Source organism: Mercenaria mercenaria, chromosome 16, assembly GCF_021730395.1.
Source record: "Mercenaria mercenaria strain notata chromosome 16, MADL_Memer_1, whole genome shotgun sequence".
Taxonomy (NCBI): domain Eukaryota; kingdom Metazoa; phylum Mollusca; class Bivalvia; order Venerida; family Veneridae; genus Mercenaria; species Mercenaria mercenaria.
In genome coordinates, this window is record NC_069376.1 from 46,406,699 (window position 1) to 46,430,984 (window position 24,286).

Below are 24,286 nucleotides of genomic sequence, written 5' to 3' on the forward strand. Positions count from 1 at the left end.
AAGATTTCTGTTCTGTTGGTGCACCATTATATTTTCAAGTTATGAGAATTGCTCATGGCGCCATATCAATTTTCAATCCTTGTGACTTTGGAAGGGTTACTGCTTTTACTCAATTCATTTTTCATAATGTTATAATTTGTGTTCTATAGATAGAAAAGCATCTGTAGACACTGTAAACTGTTAAAAAAGAAAAATTTGTTTGTATTTACAGAATTGCATGTAGTTTTTTTTCTTTAAGGCTTAACTGTTTTACCTGGCTTAAAGTTAAACCTGTTAGTCCTACTGGAGCATGTATCAGCTTTGTAAAGTGCAGATAAGGTCGCCTGCACATTCGTTGCAACTAAGATCTGGTCTTGTTATTGTATTAGTCCGTAAATTATCTGAACACCTTCAAATGATCAATGAGTATGCCCAGATCAATGATAGCCAGTCTTTTAGAAATAACAGGTAAAGGTAATCCAAACAAGAGTAATTGAAAACTAAATAAGTATAAAAGAAGAATTTGTCTCTGATTTATATATAAAGGCTCTTACTGGTTACAGATGGGAAAATCCTGCAGTAACTGCTTAAGCTGTACTAATCGCCTGGTCAGTTTTAGCGCAACTTTCAAAGAAAATGTAGAGCAATTCAGTGCACCTCTACCCTCGCACGCTGTTGGTAAAGTTTGAAAAATCAAACATCTCTGTTACTTGCAAAGCTATTGACTTGAAGTCAAATTTCTCTATACTCTACACAGGAAAACAATCCCCTAACTTGATTTGAATTTTGTTTTGGTAAGCCTTTTTAACTTAGAATTGTTGAGACTGTCAATATCTTGTAACCATCAAAGATTTACTACCAGAGAAACATACACCCATCAGTTGAATTTTGACAGAGTTTATGTCCCTTTTTACTTAGAATTTTTTGGTTAAAGTTTATAAGTTTTTTAACTGCAAAGCTTTATTCTGTTCAAGACTGGAAAGTCGGGCGTGCTGTCTTATGGACAGCTCTTGTTAGGGCTGGACCTGATTTCTGGCTTTTGACTGCCTGAATTTCCATATATGAGAGATTTGATCATTTCAGGCTTAAGAATGTAGACTTTCAGGATTTTGCTTTTTTACTGGATCCAAGGTCTGAACAATGATCTGCTGTACTTGCTATTGAATGCAAACTTAGTGACAAATAGAATAAATCCACATTAGTAAGTGTAGCATCAAGCAAAACCTTGACACTTTTGCAATATTTAAATTAGCACTTAATTTACTGAGCACAATCTGTACCTTTTAATATTGCATCTCTTGGGGGAAATAAAGTGATGACAACACACTAAACAACAAATTTAGCTGTTGATTAAAGTTACAATTTTATTTTACTCTTGCAGTTAACCCGTACAGTTGTTATGTACCATTACATATGCCAAGTGTTTCATGACAAGATAAGCTGGGTTTGAGATGACTTTCAAAGTATCCAGTCACCAGATTTACCTTCGTCAAAGCAATGAGGGAATCGAAAAAGCTGTTATCCTTATACTATTGGCATGTGTCAGAAACAGTTCAAGAAAAGAATTGACTTACAGCGCCATGAGCGATCATGACAGAAGCACCTTTCCATTACACTGTGGTAGAGATTTATACAGAGCCATCTTAGGACAAAATATGTTAACACATATGAAAATGAGTATTTTTAGTCATTTTTGAGCTGTGTAATTTCAAGCTGTTACTATTACATGCATGTCAACTGAATTTAAGGACTCTAAGAACATTGTATTCCGCAGAATTCATAGGTTTATATGAAGGACATGAATAACTGCCTTTCAGTTATGAAGCCATTGACTATGGATTCAAGTATTAACGGTGAATTACTCACTAAAGTATCCTTGTCTTCATATCTTGCAAGTCTGGATCCTTGTCTTTCCTCTCGACAAAATCACTGATTTTTTAACCTTACATTAAATTTTAAGTCTTATGAATTTGTTATATCTCTTTCATATAGCGCTCTGTGACTGCTTGTTCATGTAACTGGTTTTTTATCGCTGTTTGTTTCCTCTCATTGAAGTCACTATCTGTGTTAACTCACTGCAGACACTTTCGTGTTTCCGTTCGTTTAAGTCATAACTTCATTACCTCTCAGAGTCACTATTTTTGTTGCCTGTCATAAGATTCACTGTTTTTATTATCTGTCATTGGAGTAACTGTTTTTATTGCTTCTCAAGTCACTGTATTTGTTTATGTCACATTCTTCTTGCCTATTCATTTGATACCTCTCACTCCAGACACTGCTTATGCTACCTTTTGTTCAAGTCACAATATTTGATACTCTAACTCAAGTCACTGCTTTTGTAAGTCACAAACAAATGTAATCAAGCTTAAAAAGTGAATGTAAATTCATCTCCTTGAAATCGCTTCAAGACTTTACTTGTAATTCTCCATAAGTAAATAAGTATATAAATGAAGGATTATGGGAGCCTTTGGCCTTGATGCCATGTGGAACACATACAAAGATTTTGCAATTTGTAGAAGGATATGCCTTTTGCAGTTGACACATTACTTTGTATAATACAACCCTTGTGCAATTTGCTTTGTGTATATGCTAAATCAGAAATTTAATTTGTTTTATTTAGTTTGAATAATGATATAAAAAGATTCATATGCATTAAACTGTTACTGCAGTAAATGTGATCTATTTTCTTCATTTTACTCTGTTTAAAGCAAAATGTGACAAAAATCATATATCACCTTATCTGGTGTATTAGAAACAAAAAGATAAATTGTTCAATCTGTTGTGTATTTCAGACATGTTCCAGATACCTACAGCACAGAACAGTAGAGAAGATAAGAAGTTTTCTTGTGCTATCTGTGGCAAGGGTTTTAATCGAACATTACATCTCACGATGCATATGCGGACACATACAGGGGAGAAACCGTATGCGTGTATGATGTGTGGGGCGAGGTTTGCAGTGAAAGGAAATCTAAAAAGACACCAGATTTGCCACATGAATATAAGTCTAGATCCAACAACTTAAAATACATGGAGGTGATCTGAAGAAAACAGAATTGATGTCATAAAAATTGAAAAACTGATAAACCAAAGAAATGGATACACTTGACACCATTGGCATCTTCAGAACTGAAAAATACAATAGAATGCCTAGTTTTGTCCCAGTTTGTATCAAGTCTTCTGAACCTTGTGTGCAACAATTATTTTGAAATATATGGTTATATTCTAAGATACAGGTTAGCATTGACTTTTCTGGACAGACTTCCGAAAGTTGTCTGAATGGTCAAAATTCTAGTGCAGTTTTAATCATGTTTTAGTAAGAACTGTTAACAAGTGTGAAAAAATTGTCAGTATCTGAGGGATATAAGTGAATTCATTCAAGCATTCGATGTTGCTCACTACAGTAGAACTGAGATAGACAGTGTCTAAGAGTATCTGATCAATTGCAACAGAGATAAGAAAAAAAGTTACAGTTTACATGATGTGAAATTTCTGATGTTTAGTTAATGCAATCAAATATTTGAGTTAATAGTATATAATAAGTGTTTGTTATCCATTGCAAGCAACAATTGTTTATTATTTAATTTTAAATTATGTTATAGAAAATACTGCTGAAAATAAAGGTGTTTAACAGAGACCTTAAAGATATGCTTTAGAATATACAATGTTGGCATGTCATCAATGCGGACAGTTGAACTTGTTTTGACATTTATGTAAAACTTATTATTCCTAGGAAGAATAAAAGATAACCAAATTATGCTTACAAAAATCATACTATGATGGTTGTGAGATATAGTAAAGGCATAGCTTGCCAGTTGTAGATATTTTGTTGTGAAAGCAATGTGTAGAAAAAGTAAATATAATGTGGAAATGAATTGTGTTACTGTAGTCTTCTTTTCTGATGGTATTTTAACCGGACCTGTTAACTCGTTGTCTACTGTTATGTTTTCCTTTCATTTCTTGTATAACCCAAAATGAAAACACTTTTACAACTGAATATAAATTTTATGTGAAAAATGATCTATTGGCAATGACATACTTTACAGAACTATAGTGTTTATATTTCAGTGACGGTTTTCAACGATTTATTCCATTCAACATCAGACGAAACATCTAGCAGCAAAGCCAGTTTGGATACCAGAGGATATGTTGATGTTAATGGTTCTAAAAGACCAACTTGCCCCATTTGTAACAAGATCTTCCAGGCGCCATGTCATCTACAGAGACATATGTGTACACATACAGGAGAGAAACCTTTCTCGTGTGATATATGTGGACAAGGCTTTACACAGAAAAGCAGCTTGAAGCGTCACTGTGAAAAATATCATCCAGATTTGTAACAATCTATAGGTAAACAAACTGTTAATATGATGTATTGTAAACTAAACAATGTTTATTAATGTGGAAATAAAGAATTGAAATAGACTGGGAGACTTCTAAGTCTTTTTTGTGTCACCTTCGAGGAAGGGAAAGGGCATATCGCTTTGTTCATGTTGGCTGGTCTGGCCATTTGTCGATGGTCACTCTGGTTTACTGTCAGCAACTAGTGAACACTTTAGCATACATTGGTCAAACTTCATAGAATGATAGCTATGTGGTTAGTAGATGACCTCTATTGTTTGGGAGTAATTGGCCACAATAACTGAAACTGAAAATCTTTTTGTGATCTATAACTAGAGAAAGCTTAGGTTTGCATGCAGTGCACTATCTTAATAGGATGATTGCTTATAGTCACTAGATGACCCCTGTTACTTTAGTTGTCATTATCCCCAATGCTGATGCATTCTAAAGTTAGCTTAGACCTGTTAAACAAAGTCTCCTCTCCCACTTTCTTTCAGTTCTTGTAGAACTGCAAACAAAAAACAGTTGCATGGTTTAATCATATTTTATTGCTTATATATATATTTGTGCATATATACAGAAATAAAACATTTTGTGATAAGGTTAACAAAGCAGAAGGGTTTGGCCAAAGGTCTTACAACATAAGCGGTTGGCACTCGCCCATACTTGCATGACTACACATAAACTTGTTTCCAAACTTAAAGCAACTACATAGTAATGAACTTTTGTGTTTATATTTTCAGTGACCATTTTCTCTGAGATGTCAATTAAGACATCTAGCAGCGACACCAGTTTGGACACCTTGGAATATATTGATGTCAATGGTTCTAAAAGGCCAGCATGTCCATTGTGCAACCGACTGTTCAAATCACGGTTTCATGTACAGAGACATATGTGTACACATACTGGAGAGAAACCTTTCCCGTGTGATAAATGTGGACAAAGATTTACACAGAAAAACAGCCTAAAACGGCATTGTGAAAAATATCATCAAGATTGGTAACAATTGTTGCTTGTAGTAGATTGTTAGTATGATGAAATATATACCAGTCAGTTAATGTTCCCTAATGTTTGTACAATTCTTTGCATTTGTAATAAAAAAAATGTGAGAACATTGCATTTCTTGTTTATTTGTTTTATGTCCAGAATATATGTTTAAAGTTCTTAAGTGCATTGAAGATCAATTGGGAAGAAGTGTTGAACATTCATTTGAAATTTTTATTTTAGCAGAGAGATTAAGATGCTTTAAGTGAGATCTTGAAGAGTTAATTGCATTTATAGAAGAGATTGATCTTTGTAATGATGTGTAAAGTATTTTAACCTTTAGCCTGCTGGTGGCAAGTGATTCTTCCTTTGCGACCAGTGCAGACCATGTTCACTATTCAGTCAGTAAATTTTCAGTGAACACCCCTTCAATTAATAAATGGTATTGTTGAAATTGAATGATAGACCAGTCCATTTTAGAAATTTAGCTGGGTAAATGTTAATATTATGTCTGAGGTGAAAATAGTAGGATCAAAATATACCCATCAAGTTAGTGAGGGCGTGAACGTAACATATATTACAGAGTACATACTATATTTTTGAATTAATCTTTTATCCCAGATTTATATAGTGCCCTTTTCAAGATAAACACGTTCAAAGGTGCTTTATGTACAAGTGCAGCCATACATGGTTCCATTCATCCTGTACTAGTTCAGACACAGAGTGTTCCATTCATCCTGTACTAGTTCAGACACAGAGAGATTTAGATACAGCCTCATCCAGCTTACTTATCATAGCTCTTTCTTTATTGTGCTCTATGTGCAGCTGCAATATACTGTACACAAGCTGCTGCTCCTCATTAAAGAAATTTAGAGTGCTCGAGAAGAGGTCGTTAAAACAGCAGATTTTGGTTAAAAGTAACAGATGTAAATACAGTCAACATTATACAAGCGACCACCTGCATTATTAAAGCAACTTTTTTTTTTTTTTTTTTGAATTTTTTTTTTTTTTTTGAACACTGTTATAAATCGCACCTGAATGTTCAGTCTGTTTATACATGCCATGAAATGACTTTTTCATTACACAACAGGCAGCCACAGTTGTTATATGTAAAATGTTGAACAAATTCTATTGAGAGAAAAAAAAAACATGTGGGTATTGTCTTTAAACAGGTGTGATAAGGAACATTTTTGGTGTTGTTCATTTAAAAAGGTTTGGTAAGGAACATTTTCTGTGGAATACATGGGGAATAAATGTTCGAAGGCGGTTGTTTAACTAACAGAGAAGTAGTATAATATTCATATAAAATTGTGGCAGTATCCGGGAATCTTCCCCTCTGTATATGGAATGAACAAAAATAATAAAGGGAGATAAGAAATATGTTGATTTAGAAACCTTTCTGAATGTCATAATTCAATATCTATAAGTTTAAGACACTCTTAGGGGTGGTGGCTGGCGATTGAGGTGGATATATCTATAAGTTTAGGACACTCTTACGGGTGGTGGTTTGCGATTGAGGTGGATATAATATACTTCATTCCATATAGGGGAAGATAACCGGATATTGCCAAAATTGTTGCAATCAATTTTGTGGCTTTCACCTTGCTAGTGTTTTATAAAGTTCTACAGAGAGACTGGATAAAGAAAGGTTTTTGTAGTTCATTACAAAACAGTTGACATAATACAAAAACTGGGTGTGGTAGATTTGAGTGTCTCAAAAAATAAAGTGTCTTCAAGTTTTATGCTAGTTTCTCATTTTATTTGAGACAACATATATTTTACACAATGGTTTACATTTGCTAAGAATTTATTGCATAATGTGCATTATTATAAAATTTTAAAACACATATTCTATAAATTTCAGACACAGAATCTTCACAGAAAATACCAGTATCACTGGAAGTTCAGCATTCAGGAACCAGCGGAGAGGACTACGTTTATATACAAGTTATGGGTATGCGGAAACCAGCCTGCCCGCTGTGCAAGAAGGTTTTCTCAGGGAGAACAGACATAGAGAGACATATGCGTATACACTCTGGGAACAGACCATTCACATGTAGCTACTGCGGCAGAGGCTTTGCACAGAAAGGCAACTTACAAAGACATATTTTGACTCACACAGACTGATGATTGTTGTGTAAGATGTAAGATAGTAGCAATTTCTACAAATGTTGATTTATACAGCTTACATGCAAGCTTTTATCAACTTGGAAATGTTTGGTTGATACAAAAGCCAACAGAACATTCTGAAAAGTGAATATTGTTTAATTTGCTTCATTATTGACACTTACTGCACTCTTGTAAAAAATATCTACATATGTGAAGTAACCAATCTTTCATCATTTTCTGTAGAGTGCTGGAGTATTCAACAGGAAGTGTCCCATTCTCTTAAAGGGTTAAGTTTTTGTTTGTTTACTGTAGCTTTCACCATGTACAATAATCTGATAAAAATCTATTACATATTGTTAACCACCCATTTACTCTGAAACAAAACCTTCAGCAGACAAAAATAGACACAGTGCGACCAAATACCAGTCTAAAAACATTTCATAACTCGTAAAAACAAGTACCAGTCTTAAAAACATTTCTTAACTCGAAAAACGTTAGTACCAGCCTAAAAGCATTTTGTAATTCCCCAAAAACAATGCATCATTTAAGTGCATACAGAGTAACTGTTGTAAACAAGGCCAACATTTAACATGTTAATTAAGGCTATTGCATATTTTACTTGTAACACTGTACATGATGAACTGGGTAGAACCATTCTACACTATCAAGTTTTTCTGAAATTACAATGGCAGAACATACCAGTGTGTGATGTCATACTTGTGAGAGTATGTGATTGTATAGGATAACCTTCATTATGTAATAAGTATGTGAGGTGCTCAAATTCAGAACATTCCATATAATCATGTAAGACACTGCTGTTGTAAAACTTAAATGATAAGTTCGGAATGTGTAGATTTTTTACCTCTAGCAAGTGTTTGATTCAATTTATTGGATAATTTTTACAGATATTTGTTATTATGTTTATGGACTTATTTACACATGAAAGTACTGTATTTTTAGGTCTGTGCTGTAAAATATTTCGCATAATTTTTGTCGAAAAATAATTGAAGCCATTTAAGTTGTTATGTATTCATGCCATCAAACTTGAATACTTATTTTAAATGGATTTACTTCAAATAAAATGTAAAGGAAATCATATGGTATTTTGGTGTTTTTTTTTTTACTTATAGTAAAATTTATGTCATTTTGCATGAATTCTTTTGAAGTAATATTTGCAGTTCATTTCATGAAATATTTTTCTCTTTTACAGCAGTTTTAATGTCGGTACCTCGGCAGCGTCCTGAAAGTGGTGACCCGTCATCTGACAGTGAAGAACAAGTTGTAGCAACAATTCGCCGAGTGATGTGCCCTACCTGCGGCAAGAGTTTTCCGTCTAAATCCCAGTTGAAAATACATCTGCGCACACACACGGGGGAAAGACCATTTAAATGTAGTGTTTGTGGACAAACATTCTCTCAGAAAGGGAACCTACAGAGGCATCAAGTCATGAAAAATCATATGAAGTGATTAGACATGACGTAATGTACACTGAGTTGCTTGCAGGTCAGTAGTCAAAACTTTCGACCTTGGGTAAATAGCTTTGACTACTGACCAGCAAGCCATACAGTGTGTTATTGCATGACATCAGAACTGATCACTTTTTTTAAAAGAAAGGTTTGACTTTAACTGAGCAGACAAGTTTCGGATAAGGACACAAACTAGTTTTGTGTAGTTATGAGTGTTATTGTGGGTTACTTGTATTTGGACTCAGTATTAACCTCCAGGAAAAAATTATAAAAGTATTGGGACTGGTGGATTGTTTGGCAGTAATATGCCTACGAATTATTTTAGCTACATGATATTTTTGGAACTTTTTATTACTTCTTAAGTTTTGTTTCATTGTACAAGATGTTCTTTGTAAATGTTGAGCTTGATTGCTTAGGTGGTATCATTATTGTTGTTGTAATTTTTAGTGTTGCTTCATTATGTCTCCCACCACACACAGTGGTGTGGGAGACATATTGATTTACTCCAGTCTGTCTGTCTGTCACAAAGCTTGTCCGCACTCTAAGTCGAATATTTTTCATCCGATCTTCACCAAACTTCAACAAAATGTGTCTGCCAATAAGTGCTCGGCCAAGTTCGATAACTACCCAAATCGGCCTAGGCACTTCGGAATTATGGCCCTTGAATTACCAAAAAACACTCAGATTTCTTGCACAGTTCTGCCCCTAAACCGGCGCCTATACTACTTTTAAAAGAAGTAGTATAGGCGTCCTTTTGGTGTCAAGAAAGCGCTTGCACATGTGGATTAAGTAAACAATATATAAAGACTGACTTACTACCGTATTTTCCCGAATTAAGGCCCCCCTTCTAATTAACGCCCCCCACCCATTTTGGAGGGGAAAAAAGTCAACAAGAACGGGAAAAAATCACCTACCTCATTTTTATAAGTCCACATAATAAGTAATTTACAGTACTAAAGTCCAATGTATTAAAAATTAAACACACTTTTAAACAGTCCATGTACCGTAAAGCCAAAACATTTGTACTAAGTACGGTACGTAACAGAAAATTAAACGGTAAATACATTTTTGATTTTGTTTTTATACCACTCGCGCACACGCTTCCTGCCGACTTTAAACAAACTTGCAGCAATGTGTTTACGATATACCCTTTTCTTCGGCAGTTTTAAGAACTTTTAATTTTAAAGCAGGCACAGCAGCATGTCAAACCATTGACATTGTGTATTGCGCTATTAGCTACCCGCATGTACTAAGGAAAATGTTATCGGAGTACACAGCTGTTTGGGTCATGACGTAATGTGTAGTGTCGCGAGCGTAATACACGAGGTACCGTATTTAAATGCATAAAAGACACGCTGCATTAAATTGGATGCCAAATAATTACGTTTTAGGGGGATTAAACAACACAGAAACACTTTATAGCTAGTTTGAACGATGTTTTTAAGTTTTGTAAAAAAATTTATTTTTTATTTTTTTACCTCAAATAAACGCCCCCTCTTTGGAAAATGTAACGCCCCCGGGGGCCTTTATACGGGAAAATACGGTATTTAGATGATTAGGCAGTTGTGGGAGACATGCGCTTTTCTCAAAAGCATCTCTAGTTTTTAAATGTTTTAATAATTACGAATTTTAATTGTTAATTTTAAGAATTTACATATCAAGGTTTAGTTTAAACAAAAATGCAGTGTTAAATCATCCTTCAATTTCTTGATTCACAGTTAAGTTAGCAAAACAAATTTTCATGATAGAAGAAATAATCTTTGATGAGGCATTCTCTTTGACGAAATTGCCTTTATAACCCTCTCTGTGACAAAACTGCCTTTATAAATCTACCATGTCCGTGATGAAACAACTTTATGACCCAACACTCTCCCTGACCAAACTGTCTTTATAACCCTACACTTTATTTTATATATTTTATTTACTTAATCTTTATATTGTAAATTCTATCAGTTTTAATGAATCCTACTGTCAGTTAAATTTACTTTTAATGAATAACAGAAACCATGTTATTATGTTTTGAAATAAATGTTTATGAAGATTTCTTGTTATTTTACTTAGCTGTACAGCATTTTGTACATTTCCCCATTACACAGGGACATGTAAGAAGTAGTATGCTTAAATATGGTAGTATGCCACAGGCTGAAGGAAAAACTATCTACCTTAAATTATAGTACATTCTAACATGTAGGCTATTTTGATAAATTGTTTTTTCTTTGATTTCAGATAAATCATTCCCATCTGTAGCAGTGGAACGTGAACTTCAGAACGTTGACCTAGAAGTTTTAGGTTTCCGGACGATACGCTGTTTGGTCTGCCGGAAGATATTTCCTTCCAAAGCTCACCTAGAGATACATATGCGTACACACACTGGAGAGAAACCTTATCACTGCTCTGTTTGCGGTCAAGCGTTCACTCAGAAAGGCAACCTGCAAAGGCATTTGAGGAAGCATCCTGATGTTGTGTAGTTGGCACTTGATGTATAAAAATCATTCTTGTAAACAGTTCATGTCAGAAATACTCTAACAGGAAATACATTACTATGACTTCAACATTGTAAAACTGATGTAAAAATTATGTACATCAACTACTAGTACTCTCCTTATTGTGGATTATTATCCAAAGTTTTTGGAATGCATTGTTGTTTTTTTTTTTTTCATACACCTTAGTACAGCTGCTGCGATTGAAACAAATCTCTGCTATGGGAATGCATTAGTGAGGGTGCTCTTTTGATAAAGTATTGTTCAGTTAAGAGATGAAAACGAGACAATTAATGCAACAAAATTCTGTAAACATTTTTAATAAAAAGCATATCTGTGCTCAATACACACCTAGTATCTTTTTCCCAAACTTTAAGCCATCAAAAAAATTGTGTGGACTTTTCAGTTTCTTTCAAAAATCAGTATGCCAATTGATTACTGCAGATGTTTCTGTATTGGTAGGCACATGTATACTATGGTATTTTGTTAATGTTTGTTTATATGTTGAATAAATGCTGTAAATAGTTATTTCTGTGAATATTTCTCTCTGCTCCAAAGATACGATAAATTGGATGACTTTCACCAAGCTTCCACACAAGTAATATAAGCTCTCTCCCTTGTTTCTCCCTCAGAACTGAATACTAGTAACCGACTGGACAAAAACACATTCTTTTATTTACAATCGTGAGAGGTGTTTTTTTCTAGTTTGAATGAATTCAAGGATGGTGTCATTGGCGGTAGAGTTCAGTGCATTGCTTGCCTCTAGCTATAGTATACTAACACTGGTATCATATATCCTTTATAATCCAAAGTAGAGTAAGATTAGCTTAAAAAAGATTTTATCATAAAATGATTAAATTTCTATGTTATATTTTCAGATGACCAGCTGGATGTGCAAAGTTTGAGAAAAAGCCAATCCGGTGCTCGCAAGTTTTTCTGTTTATTGTGTGGCAAGGGTTTTACACGACGCCTTCATCTCGAGCACCACGAGTCAGTGCACACTGGACAACGCCCCTATACATGTGATATATGTGGTCGGAAGTTTACACAGAAAACGCATATGAAATCGCATAAAGTGATTCATTTAAAGAATATGTAATATACCTTCTAGTAGATATGATTGTGATATCAGAAGAATCTATAATGTACCCTTGGTAAAAATGATTTCGACATTTACATATTGTGTATTACTGGTATACCCTCTGTAGAAATAACTCTGACATGTAAAGCATATGCAGTCTACCCTGGCTTGGAAGATTTAAGCTTTGTTTGCTTCGAAACAAAAATTTTGTGTAACATTGGCCAGTCTAAAATGCTCACATACACTGAATAGCATCTACCAGATTGCAGAAGATGTGAACAATTATTATGCCCCCCATCCCCCCCCCCCCCCCCCCCCACCCCACTTTCGAAGAAGGAGGGGTATATTGTTTAGCTGATGTTGGTCTCGGTCAGTAGACCAATCAGTTTCCGGATGATCAAGGTCACAGTGACGATAACTTGAGAACACTTGGGCCTAGGAATGCATTGGGGTTGGGATGGGGGCATTTTGTGTTCTACGAGCTCTCGTTCGTCTATAGGAAATATATATTTTTGTACAATTTTTATGCAGTGTTACATTTTGAACAGCTTTGACTGGTATATATAAAGATTAGGTGTAGGACATTGTGAATAACTTTTTAGTCAAAAGCCTTTGAAAAAACAACTTTGCTTTGGTTGATCTCTTTTCACACAAATTTCAACATAATTACGAAAAGATCATCATTTATAAATGAGATTATGTAATGTGGTTGTAATATGTAGATTTTCCTTGATGTTCCTTGTTTTCATATTTATTTTATTGCTTGTTTTGTTAAATGTGAATGTCAATTTTTTTGTTGAATATAATGTACATGTATATTTGATAGGTCTTGATTTTGATGATGCAATTAATTAATGTTGTTTTAGACTTTTTAGAAATAAAATACTCTTATTTTTTCCCAGAGAAAATTCATTTTATCTGAAATATTTTATTTATTGTATGACTTTTATATAGGTTTTTAACAAAGCTTGTTTTAGACAAATAAGTTGTACTAATTACAGTGTGCACAGGATACATAAGTTTACTTTTCCTATAAAGTTTTATGTTCATCATTTTCATATTAAAAATCTTTACATCTGCATATTGTGTTTTATATTGTTTTTTTTTTTTACACGATTTTTTCACACATGACTATTACAACTGAAAAAATCTGGAATAAAGAAAACTGGTTAACCTTAGCCTGCTGGCAGCAAGTGATTTTACCTTTGCAACCAGTGCAGATCAGGATCAGTCTGCACAGATAGTGCAGGCTGATCATGGTCTGCACTGTTCGCTATTCAGTCAGTAAATTTCAATGAACACCCATTCATATAATAAATGATACTGGCCAACCAGTCCATTTTAGAAATTTAGCAGGGTAAAAGGTAGGGCAAGTCATTGATTCATCTTCATTTACCTTGGCTGTTACAACAGTTTTCTAGAGCAGCTGATTGGTAGCAACACTGTGTTTTCTGTTGCTTACTTGTTTTTATTTAAATGTCAGTCCCTTTGCAATACAGACGAGGCATATCACTTTAAACATAGTTTAAAACATTGTTTAAAACAAGCTGACATAATTTCTTTACATACTAAAATTCTTCCCTGGCTGATGATTCTATTCTAAGACCTTGAAAGATCTCTTTTAGTGCTTTATTATCTTTTTAGCCACTATTTAGTCTTAGTTCCTATTCCTGAAAGATTTCTTGTTTTACTTTTAATTTCAATACTGTGTTATTGTTATGACCAGAGAGTTCAGTTTTGTTGTTGAAACTAATTCCTGACAAAACAAATTGGGTATATTTCCACAACTAAGCATGCTGTTACCTCTAGGTTTTTATGTTTAGTTTTGTGAAATGTATTTCTACCTGAAATTCTGGGTGATTTTTAATTTTTTTTTTTTTTACTAAATCTAGTTGTATTACTTAGCAGTGTGGTGTAAGCAATATCATCTTGTATCATTCATGTGTTGAAGTAACTTTCATTTTTTTCTCTGTGTTGCAGCATCTACTCTACCATGGACTGTTTACAGATGTACATTCAGCGGTTGCCGTAAAACAGTAAGATGTAAGGCGGCATTGGAGATACACCTGCGCACTCATACGGGAGAGAAACCTTACATTTGTCCAAACTGTAAAAAGGCGTTCACTCAGAGCAATAATCTGTATCGTCATATCAGGACACACGAAGCTTGCAGAGAAATGTATGGTGACATTTCTATCGACCTTCGAACTAAATCTAGAAACAGAGACGACGCAGTTTGATGGAATCTACACCTTGTATAAATTTAGCAAACTGTATAGCAGTAGAGAGATTGAAATGTTATACTTGTATTGGTTTGTGTGCAGGATTTCAGTTTTTATTTCAGAACGTTTAAATTTTTGTACACATTCATAATGTAGTTATGTAGTAAAACCTGAATCTCAAGTAGTAAAGTTTCAAATGAAATGTAGAGAGCAGCTCAACTGAATTATTGAACAGATGTGAAAAGACTATGTATAGGAATTAGCTATTTCAATATGAAATTATAAATACTAATAAATCATAATTATGTCTAATAGCTTTCAGTTTGATGATATATGGGCATGGTTACTGATTTTATTAAAATGTTTGAATGTACAGAATAATGCTGAGAGGATTATTGGCAAAGAATATAGTAAGTGTAAACAAAAACAGAACAAACGAAACGCAATATTCTCAACTAAATGCCGATATAAACAGAACAAACGCAGTATTCTTAACTTAATGTCGCAGCATAATGCTGATATAAAGAGAACAACCACAATATTTTCAACTTAATGTCGCAGCATAATGATACAAACAGAACAATAGCAATATTCTCAACTTAATGTCGCAGCATAATGCCAATACAAACAGAACAATAGCAATATTCTCAACTTAATGTCGCAGCATAATGGCAATACAAACAGAACAATAACAATATTCTCAACTTAATGTCGCAGCATAATGCCGATAGCTGATATAAACAGAACAAACGCAATATTCTTAACTAAGTGTTGCAGCATAATGCGATACAAACAGAAATGCCGATAGCTGATATAAACGGAATAACCACAATATTTTCAACTAAATGTCTCAGCATAATGCTGATATAAACAGAACAACAGCAATTTTCTCAAATAACCATAATATTCTAAACTAAATGTCGCAGCATAATGCCGATTCAAACAGAACAACAGCAATATTCTCAACTAAATGTTGCAGCATAATGCCGATTCAAACAGAACAACAACAATATTCTCAACTAAATGTCGCAGCATAATGCCGATTCAAATAGAACAACAGCAATATTCTCAATTAAATGTCGCAGCATAATGCCGATTCAAATAGAACAACAGCAATATTCTCATTAAATGTCGCAGCATAATGCCGATTCAAATAGAACAACAGCAATATTCTCAATTAAATGTCACAGAATAATACCGGCACAGACAGAATTATCAGCAATATTCTCAACTGAATATCAACAGAAATACAGTATGAAGATGTTAGCCTTTTTTTTTAACAGACCATTTAGGTCCAGACTCGTAAAGGAAACAAGTTTTTATTCTTTAAGGGCTAATTTAAAAAAGAACATTCATACCAGGAAAACAACAAAGCCTGTGCTTTGATGTACTGGTTTGCTAAAAAGATAGTTCTGTTCCTTACTTTATTGTAATTATCAGTATATTTGTTTTGTTGTTTTGTTCAGGAGTGAACTGTTCATGGCTCATGGTTCTGGAAAGTTTTGTACATATATGAACAGAGTGATGAAAATGTTATGTGCTTTCCGGAAAAGAATGTATGATAAAGATTTATATATAATTGGAATATGTTTATCTTATTTTTTGACCATTTAGATATACTGCTTTCAGTTATAAAAACTCACACCTTCATATTACAATAAGGTCTGAAACGTATGGTTGTTTTTACATTTACATGAGAAGTGAGCATTAAAAATATCCAATGAAAACATCATGATATTGTGCTCCGTATTAACTTGCTGCGATGAAAGTCACGGTAGAACTATTGCGATACTGACGGCACTGGCATTGTGTGCAGATACTTTGTTAATGATTCTCTGTGGTATCTCGGCTACAACTCATCACAACTGAATGAAACTTCCTGCTTGTACTCAATGTGGTAATTCCTATCTTTAATATCTGTCGTGTATCAAGAGGATACCAGTTGTATGTTGTAACAAGCAATACTTTATACAAGTTGATATGAAATTAAAACTGTTAGCACTATGTTAGTACACCTATAGTATAGCTGTGTCAATACACCTATGACAATGTTTTATAAATACACCTATGGTATAACTTTGCTGATACACCTATGAAAATGTTTTATAAATACACCAGTCCTATGGTATAGCTTTGTTGATGCACCTATGACAAAGCTTTATAAATACACCTATGATAGTGGATAGAAATGTTGTGATTAGATAATATGGCATAATAATTAAGTAAATTTATTTACAAATGAAAGGAGAAACTAACTTTATATATTAATTTTGTTATTACAGGTGATGCACATTCACAAAAGGATTTTGCAAGTCAAGGAAGCGGTGCAATTGATCATGTGATTCTTCAAGAAATGAAAGCCAGGAACCAGTGGAATAGTTCAGATGAAGGTCACCGGGGACCAGCCAATGTTCAGTGTGGTGAATGTGGGAAATGGTTTCCAGGAAAAGCTGCGTTTGATATTCATTTCCGGAAACATTCGAGAGAGAGGCCTTTCCGATGTACACAGTGTGATTCTGACTTTACAACAAAAAGCAATCTAAACAGACATGTAAGATTCGTGCATAACAAAGAATTCTATGCAGCACAGATGCAGTTTCTCCAAAAGTAAGGAAAGTGGTTTGCAAACAGTAACAATGGTTATTCAAAATCCTTTTAATGGACGTATCTGATGATAAATAATTTTTAAATAATTACGGCAATTCTTTAAAAATCTGATTTGCAAGATACTGTTGGCAAAATCCGATAAAAGTCAGCAAAACAAAATGAAGCATATATATAAAATATTTATGTTGGTGACTGATGTGTACTGCATTTAACATTCAAATGGCTTGCTAAAATAATATACACAAGAATTATTTACTCATTACTTTGGTAAAAATAATAATGCACGAGTTATTTTTCAAATTTTTGCTATAACGCACTTTATTGCTCCCATTTTAAAAACGTACTTACATAAAAATTTCAGCTGAAACTTTTTCTCTTTAGACAGATTTCTTGTTTTTTCTCATTTTCCAAAATTTGGTATTAGTGCTAATATTACTTTGTTTATGTGACATAACAGAATTGTAGAAAATTATAACTGCAAGCCAACTTCAATTTTCCTTGTTACTCATTTTTACCACAGACTCGTATGATAGCGAATTTCATGGTCAGATTATTGATTGGACAATATTTCATGTTTTGGCAAGTTTACATACATTCATATAGCGACTATGGTAGCAGTATTTAATTTAATAAAAACAGTTTCTTTCAGTTTCCTTTGATTGACTGAGTAAGATACATAAATGAGCCATGCCCTGAGAAAACCAACATAGTGGCTTTGCGACCAGCATGGATCCAGACCAGCCTGCGCATCCATGCAGTCTAGTCAGGATCCATGCTGTTTGCTTTTAAAGCCTTTTGCAATTAGAGAAACCTTTAGTGAACAGCGGATGCGCAGGCTGGTCTGGATCCATGCTGGTCACAAAGTCACTATGTTAGTTTTCTCATGGCGCAGCTCAAATCGTGAATCTTTTTCTTGAAAATTTCCCAGTAAAAGTTTCTACTTATCTTAATTTATTACATTGTTTTTCAAAAGTTATATTGAATGTTGTTTAAAGTACTGTTGTATTAGGTGTTGTATGATTCACATCAATTAATAAAATATACCTAATTTAGAAACATTTGTTTAAGATTTATATTCTTTGGTTGTTAAACATGTAGTATCTGAGTTAGTAAATTGTGAAAGAACTACACATTATGTGACACTTCCTGTGTTGGTAGAGCAGAAACCAGTTTCTCTCAAAGCCCTTGTAGTAATAGGCTACATTTTATATAAGGTATATAATTTTATCTTCTAAAAATGCATTTTAAGATGGACCTGATGATCTAACTTAAGACCATATGAGCCGCGCCATGAGAAAACCAATATAGTGCGTTTGCGACCAGCATGGATCCAGACCAGCCTGCACATCTGTGCAGTCTGGTCAGGATCCATGCTATTTGCTAACGGTTTCTTTAATTGTAACAGGCTTTGAAAGCGAACAGCATGGATCTTGACCAGACTGCGCGGATGCTGGTCGCAAACGCACATTGTTGGTTTTCTCATGGCGCAGCTCATATTTCTTTGTTCCTTGATATTTAAATTGATTACAGTTGCTTGTCCAACAGGCTTAGTTTTACATTGTTATAGCTAGATGTTGTTGTTATAGTCATAAGAGTGTGTCCAGTAGAAATTGTGATACAATGTGATATTGAATGTAATCATACCAAATGTCTTTTTGATAAACTTCTGACTGTGTATAATTAAGTAAGTAAATTTTTTATGATAATGACTTGTGTTTAATATACGATATAAACATATTATACATTCAAATAAATGTAGACAAGAAATCCCACATATTGTGAAAGAAATGCAGGTAGGTTTTACTTCTGCCTCAAGGTTATTTTCAAATGAAGTGAGCAAAATTCAAAACAGACCCACAGGATTCGACCTTAATTTTTCAATGCTGGATTGAGAATTCTGTCACATTAAATCTGTTTACTTGAGGCACCCTAGAAAAAAATGATATTTACAGTTATATTTTGTGTTTTATAATTGTTTAACAATAGTTTGATGTTTCTTTTATCAAAATTAATGCAGTAACGAATTCTCTGCAAAGGTCCGCTGCATGCAGTGTATCACTGAGCTATGGCTTGATACAATTTACTGAAACAGTTTTAGATAGTGGCCATCACATTGAAATTTGTCTCTACTTGAGCTTGAGGAAATACTAGAAATTATACAAAATTTACAAAAAACGGCACAGTAAAAGTTGTTTAAAATTTGCAACACATGGTCAACTTCAAGAATATACCAAGCAAATGCCATTTTTTAAACATTACCATCAGGGGTCCAATACCTTAAATAGCATTTGTGTAGGAATTTATTAGTGTATACTAATTACAAAATAGTACCTTTACTTTTTGATTATATTCAATAATAATTATAACAACAGGTACCTTTTTTTCTGTTTCAGATTATGTTGTGAACAGCCCGAGATTACCATGCCCACTTTGTGATAAAGATTTTGGAAACAAGTACATCCTGCGGAATCATTTAAAGATTCACTCTGGTTATCGTCCGTTCGTCTGTTCAGTGTGCGAAAAGAGATTCTACAGAAAATATCACCTGAAAACACACATGGCTACTCATTTAAATGCAACATAATCTTGTGCCTAGTTATGAAAGACATTTCTTAGAATTCATTTTTATTGATAGGATTTTTGGAAACTTTAGGATATTTCACCTTATTAATAAGTACATGTATACTGTATATACAATAACAATTTCAGTGATCATAGGGTATGTCACTATGCATGTTCTTACTTCCAAAGCAGGATAAGTGCATGGCCAACTTGAAATTGATAACAAGAACTGAAACAAACTTAATTAAATCTTTGGATAACTGATATCTAAATAAAATGCAGAAGTCAAGACAAACTGTGTACTAGTCACTGTTTAGGTAGCGAGATATGATCTTTGACTGTTTTACTGGGTAGTCAGATGTACAATTTAATATTGTTATATCCCCTTTCCCCAATCAGGGAAGCTTTAATGTAACTTTCCTGCAGTCACTTCCCTGTCAAGTTATTGCTCTAGCTGTTGTATATTAAAATGTAGACCAGCTGTAGTTTTGTCATTTCTGAACTAGATGGATTGGCAGCTGTATGAACTTGTGAAGTATTGATGAATGTCAGATCTAGATATATACTGGCAATAGTGTGAAGCATTGAAACATGTAAAATCTGAACTACATACTGGCAGTAGTGTGAAGCATTGAAACATGTAAAATCTGAACTACATACTGGCAGCAGTGTGAAGCATTGAAATATGTGAAATCTGAACTACATACTGGCAGCAGTGTGAAGCATTGATATATGTCAGATCTGAACTACAGACTGGCAGCAGTGTGAAGTGTAGATATATGTCAGATATGAACTACATACTGGCAGCTGTGTGAAGCATTGATACATATTAACTACAAGTAGATTATAATACTTTCAAGAAGTTATGGTCACAAAAAGTTAAGGAAAGTTAACTCGTTACAAATATGATAGTTTTCTCTTCTACAAATATTAAACATTTACGGAATGGCTTGCCAGTCAATCATCAAAACTGTTCTTATTATAATTTTGACAATTAAAGGGCAAACCATTTGATAAATGTTTTATTTCCTGACATCAGAAATAGATTTTCGTATTTTTTTTCTGCAGTATTTATCATTAATTTAGCATACATTGTTGAACTATTGGCTAGTCTGTAGCACAAATTGTTGATTAGACGTAAAAAAAAAATTGTTTGTTTCCGGTATCCCGACCTACCCTAAATTTTTGGCCCGACCCTAAATGTAATTATGTTTTTATGGCTTTGGAGAATATTTTTTTCCAAAAATGCACTTTTGATGCTTTAAACATGGTCAGTGATGTTAGAAATCAACTTACTGATGCTCTAAAGGCATAACCCCCTTATTTGTTTTCGTTTTTTGACACAAAAATAATTTCCGAAAAGTTTCACTTAATAAAAAAAAATCCTTAGGCCTTAGCAATTTAAATGGAACCATGAAATAATGTATCATATAATACTGTGAGGAGGAATCGAGCTTCTGCTGTAAAATTAGAAATGTTTGCTCTGATTTAGCTGTTACACAATTAAGTCTTTGCGTAAACTCTAGATTTTTAATTGACTTCTAGGTTATGATTAAAGGTCAGACCGAAATATTGTAAAATTTTGCTCTCTTGAAAATATCTGATGAAAAAGAAGTTCATAGCCAAAAAAAGTATTGTTACATTACGTAATGCTTTAATATAATACTTTGATATTATGGAAAATATAGCAGAATGCTATACATGACTATTCCTATTGACAAAATAGGGAGCCTCTGTGGCCAAGTGTTTAAGGTCGCTGGCTTCGAACCACTTGCCCTTCACTGATATGGGTTCGTGCCTCACTCATGGTGTTGAATTCTTCATGTGAGGAAGCCATCCAGCTGGCTTACTGAAGGTTGGTGGTTCTACCCAGGTGCCCGCCTGTGATGTAATTATGCATAGAGGGGCACCTGGAGCCGTCCTCCACCATCAAAGCTGAAAAGTTGCTATATGACCTATAATTGTATCCGTGCAAAGTTGAACCCAACAAAAAAAAAATTTGACAAAATAGTGAATACAACTGTTTATTGTTTAAGTTCATATGTTTCAAGTTTTATATATTTACAGAATGATGTTGTCTCATTGTAAATTAAATACAGACATATTTACTCTTGTGTTATTGTATCATATATATATATATATATATATATATATATATATATATATATATATATATATATATATATATATATATATATATATATATATATATATATATATATATATATAACACTAGCATTTTCAAACAGCACCGTTGCTATGTAACAGAAAACACTCAAAACATGATAAAAGAAAACCAGAGTTTTCATTTTGTGTCTTGTGAAATATAAGTGGTGGCTTGTTTGTCTACATATTTATAGTCTTGCATTACCATTTGAGAATACTAGCAAAGAAGACATGCTGTTTAACTTTCATCATAGTGCTGGTTAAACATCAACGTTTTTCAACTGAATTAGTTTAATGGCATTTTATGTGTTATATATAAAAGCTGATCAAATCAACAAAAAAATCAAACACATTAATTTTTTTAAAGTTTAGTAATACAGTCAATGTTTTATATGAGTTCCTACAATATAAAAGGGTATATTGTTCTGTTTCTGTCTGTATCAGAATACTAGTTTCCAGTCGAGAACTGGGGAATAACTTAAAGGCCTTTAAGATATACTGTAAAATCATTTAACTTCGTGGGTATGAATTTCGTGGTTTTGGTCAAAACAGCAATTTCTTCAGGATATGAATTCGTGGACTTTAACTTTTGAACCAAAACTGTATTGGAATTTTACTTGTTCATTGGGATTAAATTTTGTGAATTGACTCAACTACGAAAGCCACGAAAATTAATCCCCAACAAATAGTATGGTGATTGCCTGAAGTTAGAAGATTATCCTCATTGTTTTTGCTGTCTAATTTGCATGGACTTAGTGATAATCCACATTGTTTTTGTTGTCTTATTGTCAAAGGTCAAGGTGACAGTTCTCATAGTCACAAAGTTGTAAGGGGGTGTATACTGGTTTCAGGTTGTCTGTCTGTCCGTCTGTCCATAGACACAATCTTGTGCGCACCATCTCTCCTCATCCCCTTGACACAATTTAATGAAACTTCACACAAGTGATCAGTAACAACAGTAGTTGTGCATGGGGCATGTTAGGTTCTTTCAGAAAAAAAATTTGCAGAGTTACGGGACTTTGTTTTTTGTTACTAGACTATAAACATAGACACAATCTTGTGTGCACCATCTGTCCTCATCCCCTGGACACAATTTAATGAAACTTCACACAAGTGATCAGTAACAACAGTAGTTGTGCATGGGGCATGTTAGGTTCTTTCAGAAAAAAAATTGCAGAGTTATTGGACTTTGTTTTTTGTTACTTTACTATATACATAGACACAATCTTGTGTGCACCATCTCTCCTCATCCCCTTGACACAATTTAATGAAACTTCACACAAGTGATCAGTAACAACAGTAGTGGTGCATGGGGTATGTCAGGTTCTTTCAACAACAAAAATTGCAGAGTTATGGGACTTTGTTTCTTGTTAACATACTATGTACATAATGATACAGTCTGCATATGCAGTTTTGTGCGCGCCTAATCTTCCGAACCCTTGCACACAATTTAATGAAACTTCACACAAGTGATCAGTAACAACAGTAGTTGTGCATAGGGCATATTAGGTTCTTTCAGAAAAAAAAATTGCAGGTAAGGGACTTTGTTTTTTGTTACTTTACTGTATACTAGACACAATCTTGTGCGCACCATTTCTCCTCATCCCCTTGACACAATTTAATGAAACTTCACACAAGTGATCAGTAACAACCGTAGTTGTGCATGGGGCATGTCAGGTTCTTTCAACAACAAAAATTGCAGAGTTATGGGACTTTGTTTCTTGTTAACATACTATGTACATAATGATACAGTCTGCATATGCAATTTTGTGCGCGCCTAATCTTCCGAACCCTTGCACACAGTTTAATGAAACTTCACACAACTGATCAGTACCAACAGTAGTTGTGCATAGGGCATATAAGGTTCTTTCAGAAAAAAATTGCAGTTACGGGACTTTGTTTTTTGTTACTTTACTATATACTAGACACAATCTTGTGCGCACCATCTCCCCGGCAGTCAAAATTCCAGAAGTTTCCATGGAATGTCTTTGAATTTCCATGGATGTCCAGACTCTGGAGTATTCGGACAAACTTTCCGGAGCTTGATATGCAATACTGCGGAAAAAATGTCCAGGGATTTCCGGAGAACTTTCCATGGACAATTTTCCAGAGTGATTCCACGGACGTCCCTGAAAACTCTTCCGGAGTTATTCCGCAGTCGTCCAGGAAGTTCTGCTGACAGTATTATTCAATAGCAATAAATGTGATTTATAGACTTTTTTTGCAGTAAATGTATAGTAAGCAATAACACTTCAGTACAAGCAATATGATTTTATTGCATGTGATCACTTT

General features: G+C 33.9%; 1 protein-coding gene across 17 annotated transcripts in view; it reads left to right on the forward strand.

Annotated features, from left to right (window-relative positions):
- Positions 1-24,286, forward strand: part of LOC123540587 (sal-like protein 1) — a 139,783-nt gene that overhangs the window by 61,607 nt on the left and 53,890 nt on the right. The window contains exons 5-6 of one of the 17 annotated variants that reach the window (XM_053526940.1): positions 16,942-17,266; positions 19,660-19,817. The exons of 7 other annotated variants lie outside the window; for them this stretch is intronic. In XM_053526940.1, the coding sequence (XP_053382915.1) occupies positions 16,942-17,266; positions 19,660-19,702 (368 nt within the window). In that variant the 3' untranslated portion in view covers positions 19,703-19,817. Of the gene's footprint in view, positions 1-2,771; positions 3,802-4,044; positions 4,327-5,060; positions 5,355-7,165; positions 8,336-8,620; positions 10,918-11,102; positions 11,885-12,234; positions 13,334-14,417; positions 14,800-16,941; positions 17,267-19,659; positions 20,120-24,286 lie in introns of those variants that run through there. 9 more of the 17 variants (XM_045325728.2, XM_053526952.1, XM_053526941.1 and 6 more) reach the window with 9 other exon arrangements.